Genomic DNA, 12853 nt, shown 5'->3' with positions numbered 1-12853 from the left:
CCAAGGCTTGGCTCTGCCTTCATGCTCAGCCCCCCTCCCCATTCTCAGGGGAGTGGCAGGCTGGGACTCCCCACACACACCTGGGCATTGTGGGGCCCCCCAGCAGGCAGCTCTCGCACAGTGGCACGGTGACCGGCAGGGCCTAGCGGCAGCCGGGAGGTCCATCACAAAGCTGGAAACAAAAGGGTCAGCCTGAGGTTGTGCTTATGATGGAATGGCCCCCTCTGTGGGGTCAAATCCTGTCTCTGCCACCCAGCAGCCTCGCGCCTACGGACAAGCCTCAGCCTTTCCACCAGCAACAAGGAGCAAAGAACATCCACTTCCGGGTTACTTTGTTTGGGGGAGGGGATGACAGGAGTGTGCTCAGAGTGCCTGGCCTAGTCCCTGGCCAGGAGCAGGTGCTCAGTGTGTTAGTCTCTCTTGTCCTCCCGCTGACCTGCAGACTTGCACAGGGCTCCCACCAGTGCCAGTGGCTTCTCTAACAAGAGCATGGCCACCAAGAAGTGAACCGCTCTCACCAATAAGCAAGGGTGGATGAGGGTCTAATGGTCCTGTTATTTCTTTACTGAGACCCAACTGGGTTCTCTTCTCTCCAGTGGTGGGGATGTGACTGGCATCAGTTTTTGGACTTGGGGTGGGCAAACAGGGCTGGATTATAAATCTGCACGTGAGCCTGGAGCCAGCTGCCTGCTCCTCCCTGCCTCTGTGCCATTTCCAAGGACCTTAGAGTCTTTGACTTTTTGGGGGGGGGGTCAGTGGGGACACTGTGCTCTGGTTGGAGTTTTTCTGAGGGGGGACAGAGGGATAGCAGCAGCAGTGAGAAGGGCCAGGGGACCTGAGGGGTAGGACAAGGCCCTTCACCTCTCCAGAAGACCCCTGTCCTTCCCCTCCCACTGCAGCCAGAGGGTTTGCAAAGGAAACATTCTCAAAAGACACAAAAGGTCACTCAATTCCTAGGTGGGAGCCGGAGCCCCACTTCTCAGTTCTCCCATGGTCAGTATAAGCCCCACATAAGTGAGCACATGCGTGCACATGCGTGTACACACACACACACACCACACACACGTGTGCTCATCCTACCCACCTCTCAGAAGGCAAGAACTGGGGGGTTAGGAGCAGCCTAAAACCTACCACAGATACCAACTTGTCCTTAATACTGTCACTGCTTAATGTCTTAAGCTGCCATTTGCTACAACATTCACAGTCAATGTTACTCTTAACTAGGGGAAAAGGCTCCAGCTGGCCCAAGTCCATGCAGTTTGCCTTCCTGATGGCCCTGCAGCCCTGTCCATCCCAGCAGCTTTGGGAAGGTGTGTGGGGCCACCTGGTGGAGGCCCAGCTGGAGTGGGGCCTATGGGGTCATCAGTGGGGGGCTGAAGGCACCCTGCTCCTTTCCCAGAAATCACGCTCACTATTTGTGACCAGGGGCCCCACACTGTCACCTGGATACCTTTAGGGCCCATTGCAGCTGTGGAAATGCCTTGTTCCCAGCCAGGGGAGGAGAGTGAAGGACCATCGGGCATCACCTGTCAGAGATGTTCTCATCATCAGGGCATGGAAAGAGGTCAAAGGACAAAGTGCATGAACCCAGACGAAGGGGGCAGAAGTGACCAGAGCTCTGCCCTCTGCCTTCCCGCATCCTCAGACTGTTGGATATCACCCCTCTCTGTGCGGCTCTGTCATGCAGGCCATTGATTTTGAACTAGCCACCATCCAAAAAGCAGCAGTAGACACAGGTTCTGTGGGCTCCACAGGGCTCCCCAACTCTCAGAAATACACTGCTCACGTTGATGGAGATGGTGTCTGTCCACAGGTCTTTACGGGCACGTCCGCCTGGGCCCCACGGGTCTCCTGGACCCTGACAGATTCCACGAACCACCTTTTCCTGCTATGTTGCTGCCTGAGGGGCATGGGAGGGCCTCCCCCGACCAGGGGCACCCTTAGTCATCTCAGGTGGGGAGAAGTGCCCAAATGGAGGCCAAGGTGTGGCTGCAGACAAGCCGGTCTGGAGTCTGAGACGCCGGGACTGACGCAGCGGTGGGAGGTATCTCGCCCCTGCCTCTCAGCCAGCTGTGTCGGCTGGTTCTTCTCCTTATTCCTTTGGGCCTCAGCCCTGGCCACTAGTGTGGCACAAGTCAGGACCTGCAGCAGGGAGTCTGTCCCAGGGGAGGCAGCAGCACCTATGCCCCCCTCAACCACATCAAGCCCCCATGCCCAAAGAATATGACACCCACACTTGGAGGAACCAGGTAAACCCTAAGAGTGGACACTGCAAGGCCAGGCAGCCTGGGTGGCACCAGCCACTGTTATCCCGGCAAACGTGTGTGGAGTTGAACTCAGCACCGGTGCTGTGAGGGATGCCAGCACCAACGGGCACTCGTGGAGGAATGTCAGTTCTGAGTCAAATTCAGTGACCTGGGTCAGAGGGATTTTTCAGAACACCTTGTTCCCACTGTTCTGAAAGCAGATGCTGCCCGGACACAGCTTGGCTCTGAGAGGGGCGGGGTGCCCGTGTGCCCGAAACCCTATGGTCCCTGGGCCAAGGCAACTGGAGCTGTTGTTGGCATGTGGGTGTCCCTCAGAGAAGCCCTTGGGGGGCGGAGGATGAGCACAGCACTCTGGTCACTCTGCCTCCTCCCCAGAAAACAGCACCCCCTCTGTCCCCTGATGTTCCACATGGTGGGGGACGAGTCCATGGGATGTCCAAAGTGGGGGTCAGGGTCCATACCAGGGCCCACCGACTTCTTCCCGCCATATTTTCACAGGGTTGCTTTGAAACGCTCGGGGCACCTGGTTCAGTGGTGAGAGGGACTTGTTCCTCTGCAGCCTTGATCGGGGATAGTCAGCGAGCCCTGGGGGGGCAGTCCTATGTAAAATGCCAGCCCCCAGCGTCTTCCAGGCTGAGTGGTGTCTGCCACGGGAGGTCACATGAGCATAGGGAACCAACAGGTATCACTGGGTAGCGGAGCAACTGCCCAGGGCCCTGGGGGTGATTGTGGTGGGTGAGGCTTTTATAGGACAACTGGCCACCACACAGACATGTTAGGAGCTGCTGGTCACTACAGCACACACAGATTAGTCGTGGTTATGAACAATGTCCCCAGGGAGGGTGGGGTGTCATGTTAGGTGAGCTGATGACAGAGAGTGTCCACTCATCTGCCCAGTGTCTCTGGCCACCCTTGGGCAGCAAGGAAAGGGCTGGCCGCGGTGGGAGGAAGCAGAGGGATGGGTGAGGAGGGGAGCACCTCACAGCCCCAGCGCCCAGTCAGTAGTCAGGGGTGGCGTCTGCTCCACACGGCGGCTGCTGCTGGCTCCTCAGGACTGAGGGATCTGCTGGCACCTGGTGGGGCTCGGCGGGAGCCGGGCGGCGGCACTCTGCTCTGTGCGGAAGCTGTACTCATACTGTAGGGGTGGGGTGGGGGGACAGAGAGACATAGTCAGTTCATGGGACGCCAGAGAAAGCCGCTCCCTGGCCTTACACCAAGAGCAGGCAGAGGCCCCAAGGCCACCTCACTGAGCACCTGAACATAGAGCCACTGGCTGGGCTGGTGCCAGTGGAGCCTGCTCTGTGCCTATGGTGTGGGTGCACATGGGGTGTGTGCACGTGTGCAGATGTGGCTCTGGGGACGACAGGCTCCTGTGCTGGCACTAGCTCCCCACAAGGCGAGGCCTACGGCACCACAGTAAACACTTAGGAGGTGTCGCTTGCCAGGCCAGTGCTGAGAGCCTTGTTCTTTGTGTCCTGCTAATAAGGAGTGGCTCTGAGACTCAACCCCAAACCTGAGCAAGGCCAGCCATGGCCACTAGCTTCTGAGAACCCCCTGCTGGGCCTCAGCCTGATGATAATGTGTGGTGACCCAAGGACCCTGGGAGGGGCCACCTCTGACATGGCCCATGCCCTTCACATGTTTCCCTAACAGGATTCTCAAGAGCCACTCCCTAGCCTCATTGATGAGGACCCCTGTGCAGTCCACACAGCTGGACCAGGTGGCTGTTGAGAGGGGACCTGTCCTCTGCCCTGTAAGGCCTTAAGCCTTATGCTAGAGATCCAGCTCACCTAGCTGGCTCTGGATCATGGGCATGAGTTCCAAGTGTGATGGGAGTTTAGAGGAGGGATGAGCACCTCTGCTGGGCACTGGGAGCCTGCTGGGTTCTCAACACCCAAACGCAAGGCCTGTGTGTGGCAGAGGGCAGGCACAGTGGTCACTGTAGAGTCTGGTAGGCTGGGGTGTGGGGATGGCTTGGAACACTAGACCAAGGTAACCCAGTGCTCACCCTGGTTTCAGGAATGAGGAGCTGAGATTATGTCAGTGGCTGTCAAACACTGTAAGTACTTAAAGAACCTTTAGTGGTAGAAATGCCAGGAAAGGGCTCTCCAGAGCTGCCTAGTTCAACTCGGCCACCACAAGATGCAGCCCTTTCAGGGATAGGCAAGCAGGGTGGACAGGATGGGAGGCTGCCAGGAAGGTGGTTGGTTAGACTGCCAGCTGGAGATCGAGCATGGCTGGCTACAGGCAGGGCCCTGGAGTCCCTGTGCCCTTGCTTACCCTCCCCACCCACCCAGAGCAGGAGCCCATGGCAGGGAGCACTCCCAGGACCACACTGAGAAAGGAGGGACCCAGGGGCCTTCTGGGGCAGAGTGGGACCAAAAGCCACTGGAGAATGAAGGGACACAGCAGGGCTTTGAAGCCTTTTCCTCTCTTAAAGTGGAAAGACAGTAGGAGGTGGTGACAGCCAGTACTGCCAAACCCAGCACTGTGTCCACAGCACCCCTGCATGAAGGGCTGACCCACAACAACTCACAGACACAGTCCAGGCTGGGGCTGAGGCTGCCCTGGCCATTTGTGAAAAGGGCTAAGCAGAACCTGGTGGTCCCAGAGCTAAAGGGTCCGGGAGATGCTGACAATACAGCGTGGCCCTAGACAGACAGCATCTGCTGCCAGACAGGGTGGAGAGAGCAAGGCAGGACCCTCTGGGCCTTAGTGAGCTCATCCTGCCACCGGGTTCTCCTGGGGCCAAGGCCAGGAGGATGCTGCCACCTGGCGGCTGCTCGGGTATGTGCACTGCAGGCACCAGCTGGTCCTTGGTGGGCTTCAGCAGCACCCACCAATATCCGCCCTATGCTGTGTCCAGGGCTTGTAGGGTAACCGGGGAGGGACACGGACACGCCCAGCACTGAATGGGGTGGGGGCTGCAGGAGGGAGCAAGGAGGGCTGAGGGTAGGTCACGTCCTCCACATCCAGAAAGCAGAGGATGGCACTGAGAACAGCGGGTGCAGGGGACAGTGACTGTGCAAACTCCTGTGAGACTGAGGGGTCGAGGTGGAGGCCTGGGGCGGCTGTTCCCAAGGAACCATGTGTGCACAGTGAGGCCTTCAGCCCAGGGTTGGGAGAGAACTCAAGGGCAGCAAAGAACCTGGGATGAAGGTGGGGAGAACTGCACACGTGGTGGTGGTGGGGCTGCTGAGTGGGGGAGATTCAAGAACAGCCCACGGAGTCAGAAGGTTAAGAGGATAAGGCTGCAGCCTCGGGGTGAAGGACTAGAGGCATGAGGTGGGGGAGCCTGCCCCCTGAGGCTGTCTGTGCTGGTAATGCTTGGTGACTTCAGCAGGAGCTGCTCTGGTGGACCAAGTTTCCAGAGAAAGCTGCCCAAGGGTGGGTGTGGACCCTTTCCAGGGGCAGGAGAGGGTGGCATCCAGGGCACAAGATATAGCAGGCTTGTCTACCTTAGCATCCCCCCTTGGGGGTCCTGGGAAAATGCAGATCCTGATTCAGCAGGTCTAGGGTAGGGCCCGAGATCTGCATTTCCAAAGAGCTCCCAGCTGATATGATACTGCTGGTTTGGGGACCTGTTTAGACAATTCCATGACCCTATCCATGCATGTGGATAGAGTGGGCAGAGAGGGGCAGGCATCAGAGTGAAGCAACACACTCAAGAGAGGAAAGGAGGTGGCCCAGGGCCAGGACCTGGCAGGAGCAGGCAACTGTAGGACAGATGGTCTGGCTGTACCCTCCGCCCCTGTCCCAGGCCTTGCTAAACCACTGTACCAGGCTCCTGGGGGTGGCAGGGAGCAAGGGGTGGTTAGGCCACAGGTCAATCAAAGGAAGTTGATGACCAAACTCTGGATGCCCACAGGGCTGGACTTTTCAGCTGGTAGGTGGAGGAGCAGGAAATTTCCAAGCCTGAGTGAGCAACTGACTGACTAGGCAGAAGTGCTGTGATGGGGACCCTGTGTCTCTGTTCTAGTCACAGAGTCACAGGGAGGGGGCATGGGCGGGCCTTCAGGATGAACTGCTAAATTCCTATTCCACTGCACTCCAGGGCAAGAAGAAGTCACCACTGCACACTTCCCTCTCCTGACCCAAGCACACTGACCCTCGCCCCCACCCGGGGTGTGCAGATTGCTGTCCCCTCCCACCCCTCTCTCCCTGGGGATTTTTTCCCTTTTTAGGTTATCTTGGCTGGAGAAAAGCACTACCCTCCCCCTTGTTTTCTCTAACTCCCCAAATGAAATTTCAACATATGTCCTCAGACATAATCCCCCTCCGGCTGCCTAACCCTTCCCGCAGACGCTGTCCTCTGCCCCATTGCTCCTCCCTGCCATGTTTGCCCAAGAGACTAGGCCGCTTCTGGAAGCCCTTTCACTCCCTTGGGCAAACATTGAGTACCTTTGAAGGTGGATTTGGACCGGGATCTGTTTACTCAAGACATTAGTCTCCTGCATAAGAAAAACCTGCACTCGCGTACAAACAGCAAATCCTTTTTGAATTAAAAAAATTTTCAATTAAAAAGCACTTGGCCTGCTCAGCCGAGTCCAGCTGAGCAGTGCTGGGCCAGGGCGCCCTCTGGTGGACACAGCCTGCCACTGCAGTCACACATAGCCCAGGACTGGGGGGGCTTTGCCAGTAGAGACATCACTGTCAGGGGCTCTTTGGGGGGCTTCCTGGGAACCCCAAGAACCTTGCAACTGACAGCATCATGCTTCTCAGGCCCAAGTACAGTGTGAGAGTCCCAGCTTCCCAAAGTCTTTTTTCCTAGTGAGGATGGTATCCTGTCAGTAGGAGGTGCCAACTGTAGCTGCCAGCTGCACCTTGGAGGCAAAGTCACTTTAGCCCCAGCTCAGTGGCAGAAAGGGGGTGACTGAACCTACTAGTATACTCACAAAGGGCTAGTGTGAGCCATCTAGGGCAATCTGTGTGGAGAGCACCTGAGAGTAAGAAGAATTAGCCCTGATTATGCTCCTGAATCAAAGGTCTTAACTGCAGTGCCACCTGCTCCCCTGGGTGGTTCTGGTCTCAGTGGCACAGGGGCAGGAGGGTGTCAGTATGTATAAAGGCACTTAGCCAGTTAATAGTCAGCCAGGTGGAGAACCACTGCCTGGAAAGGATTAGCTGAGTATGTCACACTAGAGGGGGAGGCACTGTCCTCTCAGCTCTGCTCCCTCCCCTGACCCAGGAATGATCATGTCAGGGTATTCTGGTGGAGAACAGGTGGTAAGGGGTTGTTCCCAGCACCCTGGTTTTGCGGATGAGGAAACTGAGGCCCTAGGAAGGATGTGACTTCCTGAGGTCCCTGTGACTGGGGCAGTAGAGGACTACACAGGGACACAAAGAGTCCCCCAGAAACAGGTGCTATGTACCCACCTCTCATGAGCTAACAAGCTGGATCACCAAAGGCCCTGGAAGGGTGTGGCCCAGAGTCAGGGAGGGAACAAAGGGGGACCATATTCAAGCCAGTGAGAAGCATCTGGGGCAGGGGTGGCTGGACAGTGAAGGGCAGGCCTGGGGAAGCAGAGAGGTCCAGCCTCAGCACAGGTGGGGGTGGCTGGGAGGTTCTATACAGTGGCCCCACCTGCCTGTTTCTCCCAGCCTCTCCCCTGTCTGCTCCCACACACCAGCCCTGCCCGAATCCCAGGCATTCCCATGGCCAAGGCCACCAAATCAGCTATCTTGTGTCTAAGACTTAAAGACTCAGCTTCCTCACCCACAGCCCTAGCCCTCTGGGAATTTCCTCACTGAGGAGCTCCCAGTCTCTCTCATCTGTTTCTTGCAGCCTGGCTTTGGGAGCTCAACCCTCTGAGGGAGGAGGGAGGCAGATGCCATGGGGCACCCACACTGCTGGGCACCCTGAAGCACAGCTCTCTTGGGAGCACCCCAAGTGCGCAGCCAGCAGGCCTGTGGGAGCTGGAGCGGGGTCAGCTGCCGGTTTTTATCCCAGACTCCGATGCCCTCACCAGGCACTCTGGTTCAGTAGGCATGGGCATATGTTTTAACAAGGACTCCAGGTGACTCTGCTCAAGGGTCAGGATTGGAAGGCCCCGAACTTTTCCCCTCCTTCAAGCAACTGAAGGGATGGGCCTGAGGCTGCCTAGCATGCTGTGGTCCTACTCTTCTCATTTTTAACATGGAAACCCCTATTCCTACTTGCATTAGGGCTCCACAGAGGAATCTGAAAAAGCAGCAGGAAGCCTGGACACAGAGAGGATGAAAAGGGCTTCGCCTCACCTGGAGGAAGGCTGTGCACTGCAGGTGGGGGTGCTCAGGGAAGCTGCAAGCCTGTCACTGCCCTTGGTGAGGGTGAGGCTGTGCAGTGGGAACCCACCAGACATGGTGGCCAGGTGTATGGGAGCCGGAAGTGTGCTGGCGCAGAATCTTCACTCCCTGGGCCTCGACCTGTGTCTGATCCACTGCAGGTGACAAACCAAGCCTCAGAGTGTTGAGCCTCTGTCCAAGGCCAGGGGGGGCCAGGGCACAGCTGGGTGGTGCCCTCAGCTATCACACAGTCAGCTGTAGACAGAGGGATCAGCCAGCGTCCTGTGAACCCTTTGGGAAGCCACTTCTGTGTTTCTATCCTGGTTCTAATCTGAGGGCAGTAGCGCCAGAGCCCCAGCCCAGCCCCAGCCCCAGGGTGTCACTTAAGTGGAGGGGTTGGATGAGGACCTCTATGTGGTCTGTCCCCTCTTCTAGCCTGCTTTAGCCCCTGCCATGAGCCCTGGAAGCAGGAGCTGAGTCTATCTGGGCACTGTGGTATGCCCACTACCTGGTATAGCACACAGCATGGGAGTTGCCCAGAGGGGCCTTGAGCACAGCTGTCCTTGTCCTCTGTCACTCCTCATCAGCACCTGTCTCTCCTGTTTTCTGCTCCAAGCCCAGGCATAGTGGTGCTTCCACTTCTGGTCTATCCCTGACGATGCCTACTGCCCTAGCCTGCCTGCCCCCCTGGGTTCAGGGCTCACTCTCAGGACACTCTCAGCTCACAAAGCACTTTCCACCCAGGGTCTGGCAGGAGTCAAGTGACTCCTACCTCCACCCTGTGGCAGAGCACAGAGCCCTGCACCCTGCATGCACATGTGCTGAGGTCTGAGTGGTTTCTGCAGGAGTCTCCCAACACATAGTCCCTGCCATCTCCCCTCCTTACCCCTGCCAGCACTGGCTCCTTAACATGCCAAGGCCTCCCCAAGTGCTGCTCTGTCAGGAACACTCTTGCTCCCATTTGTCCTTTAAGGCCAAGCTAAAGGGGCACTTACTCTGGGCAGCACCACCCCTGTTTCCGGAGGGAACACATCACAACCCTCCGGGCTCCCCTGACACTTTTCACACCCTCCTCAGGTGCAGGGTGGCTGGGGAGTCCCGGCCATTCCAGTAGATCCAGGGCTGGGAGAGGTCATGGCCCAGAGGGATGAAGGAATGAATGGCTCATGGGTGGATGTCAGGCAGACAGATGGTGAGTGGAGGGGCAGATCAGGCTTGGGGCCCAGGTTGCAAAGGACAGAAAGCAGCTGGTTTAGGGGCTCAGTTCTTGGGCCGGTAGAAGCCATTCTGGTTTTCAGTCCTTTGTGGCAGTAGGAGTGTTGGTCTAGCCCTGGGTCCTCTGGGACACCGTACCCCTCCTGTGGCATAGTAATTGCTGTGGCAAGTACCAAACCCAGGGTGTGCCCATGGCAGCCCTGTGGAAGGGCAAGTTGAGTCTAGGCGTGATTCATACTTGCTTCTCTATGCACAGATGGTGTACAAGCTGCATGCTCATGCCATGCTAGCTCACATGGTTTTCCAAATAGTTACAAACATGGAAAAGTTAAGAGACTTTGCATAAAATGCCAACATTTATCTAGATATCACTGAGAAAAAAATAGAGGGATATGGCAGTTCCAGCCTCTCATTCTCAGAAAGCAAACCACAGCCCCACACAGGTGGGAGCCGCTTCCCTTCCTGAGGCCTGTGCCTTCTGGGCTGCTGCAGTCCCCACCACTCCCTACAGTGCGCCCAGCCAGGCAGGGAGGGCATTGATACCATTTATCACCGTGGTTGTACACTGTGTGCATCAGGAATGACAGGGACAAAGCAAACAAGGATGTGAAGTATTTCCTGGACCTGACTCCTTAAAGCAGGACAATGATAGACTGGGAAGACTGCATATTTTGAGAAAAATGGAAGAAAGCACATTTTGTTGTGGGACTGAAGACTGTGGTATGATTCAGGAGGGGACGTAGGCCCTGCTCTCTCGGCCCCCACCTCTGGCCTGGCCTGCCCAGGTGGGGCCGTGGGTGGGCTGTGGGCTGCTGGGTGATCAGAATAAACTCCCCTTTGTGTCCACAAACAACTCCGGGGGCCCTACTGAGCCAGCCTTTCAGAACTCGCCCGAATACCATCTAAGACGTGGGTATTTGTATTCCCCTCTCCTCGATTATTTGTAGAAAATACTTAAAATCAGCCTGGCTGCCAGCATGGTTGCTGGATGGAAACACAAGGTGCTGTGGGGACACTCTGGGCAGCTGCCCTCCCCTCTCTGCTGTGCCTTGATGCGTACTCTTCTGATGCTGTAGCCTTCTACTAGTTCATCTTCTTTGGTATTATGTGTCTAAAACTTGAGGGGTAAAAGTTTCCAAAAGCATAAAAAAAGGGTAGAAACATCCCAGAAGAACCTGCAGAAGACCAAATAGTCACCTTGACTTCAATTTCATGACTCACGATGGTAACCAGGGCAGTAATTCTGTCTGGCAAACATCATCTCTGTTCCAGCTTTATTTCCTTGGGCTCAGCCTGCTTCTTATGTATACAAGGAATGTCCTGGGCCACTGTGGGAAATCTGTATGGTGGCTGCTGCTAAGCTGACATTGCTGCCTACAAAACCCAAAAGGATGGTCAGTGGGGGATAGAGGGGAGACTTTCAGAGTCTCAGAATTAGAAACTCTATTAATACAATCCAGCATATTAATATGCCCCAGAGGAAAAAAATACCATCTCAATAGATGATTAAAAGACATTTATCAAAAGCCACCATCTATTCCTAACAAAAAACATTTAGGAAAATAGAAATAGATGGCTAAGGCCTAACATGATAAAAAAAAAAAAAAGAAGTATGTCTACATACAGCGTGACGAAACGCGGCATTGTAGGTTAATATTGAAACTCCCATTGAAAGCATGGGTGAGACAGGAGACCCAGAGGCCTGAGGTAGCCTGGTGTCAGACAAAGGCCCACAGGGATGGGGGCAGACACTGTGCGGAAGGAGGCTGGGGCAGTATTCACACAGGACAGAACTGCCTGTCTGGGGAACCCAAGAAAAGCAACTGAAGAGCTGTCGGAAACAGTGAAAGCAGCTAGTGAGAAAGCTAGCTCAAAGATAATACAGAAGTCAATGGCTTCTTTATGAATAAGGGACAGAAAACAGAATGAGAGAAAAGGTCCTGGCCACAGAACCACAAAAACACAAAGCGCCTAGGCAGAACCTAAAAAGGAATGTGCAAAATCTCCATGAAGAAAACCATTCCCCTCTGCTGAGTAACCGGGCACACCTTGTTTCTGGATACTCTGTGGCAAACATCAATCATGCCTTCACTAATCTATGCATTCAATGCAGATCCAGTAAGTGGCCGGAATGGTTTTATTTGTGACCCCCCCCAAAAGATTCTAAAGTTCAACTGGAAGAATCATCATGTGATTATGATTAGGAAAACTTAGGAGTGATATAAGAGGAAACTAACTCTATCATATATTAAAACTTGTAAATCTGTAAGATTCAAAAACAGTATGTTAATAGAATAGAGCAGAATGGAGTCAAGTAAATATCCTCCGGTCCACTCATATATGAAAATACATGATAAAGAAGTCACAGAAGAAAAAACTCCAATGTTCCAAAAACTGACTTATACTAGAAGACAAAATAAAGCTGGTTCTACTCTTACATCCCAATAAATTTTAGGTGGATTAAGTGGTTGAAAAATATGCCACATTTTAATATATTCAAATATATAAAAGAGCAGGGGGAAAGAAGGTGACTGTTTTTATAATCTAAATGTGACATGAAGCCCAAATTAAAACAAAGACAAAATTGCCCACAGAAGTTTAAAACTTTTGTATAGCAGAACACATCATTAGTAAGGCAAAAAGATAAAGTGTGTATGTGTCTGAACGTATGGTAGAGAAAAGGCTGCTATCTTTAAAACATAAAGAGCTCTTCAAAAACATGTAGAAAACTAAATAAGCCACTGAAAATACCTGAGTAAAGAGCAAACAGAAGGCGTTCGCAAGAGAAATACAGCCAGCCAGTAAGCATGAAAAGATGTTCAACTCTTAAAGTGGCTAAAGGTTATTAATTAAATACTGTTGAACATTAAAAATTCCCATGATGCTTGGCCAGTGTGAGGATGTGGAGAAAGTGCCCCTCGATTATCACTGGTGAGGCTTTAAATGGGCCCGCCCTTTCTGGGAGGCAAAATGGTACTATTATATACTCTTCTAAAGAAAGGCTCGGGGGAGCAAAGGAAGGCGTACAAGGAAATCTACTGCAGCAGTGTAACAGTGAATAATTGGAAACAACTCAAAAATCAATCAATAGTGTATTGGTGAAATAA

At 54.2% G+C, this 12853-nt stretch overlaps 1 protein-coding gene across 1 annotated transcript in view; it reads right to left on the bottom strand.

Annotated features, from left to right (window-relative positions):
* Nucleotides 1-3031: 3031 nt before the first annotated feature.
* MVB12B (multivesicular body subunit 12B) overlaps nt 3032-12853 on the bottom strand; it is a 173288-nt gene continuing 163466 nt past the window's right edge. Inside the window, exon 10 of the mRNA XM_023510574.1 lies at nt 3032-3402. Within this exon, the coding sequence (XP_023366342.1) occupies nt 3316-3402 (87 nt within the window). The 3' untranslated portion in view covers nt 3032-3315. The remainder of the gene's footprint in view (nt 3403-12853) is intronic.

This window comes from Otolemur garnettii, unplaced genomic scaffold (assembly GCF_000181295.1).
Source record: "Otolemur garnettii isolate 467f Iridium unplaced genomic scaffold, OtoGar3 scaffold00014, whole genome shotgun sequence".
In the NCBI taxonomy this organism is placed as follows: Eukaryota; Metazoa; Chordata; class Mammalia; order Primates; family Galagidae; genus Otolemur; species Otolemur garnettii.
This window is presented reverse-complemented; position numbering and strand designations above follow the sequence as displayed.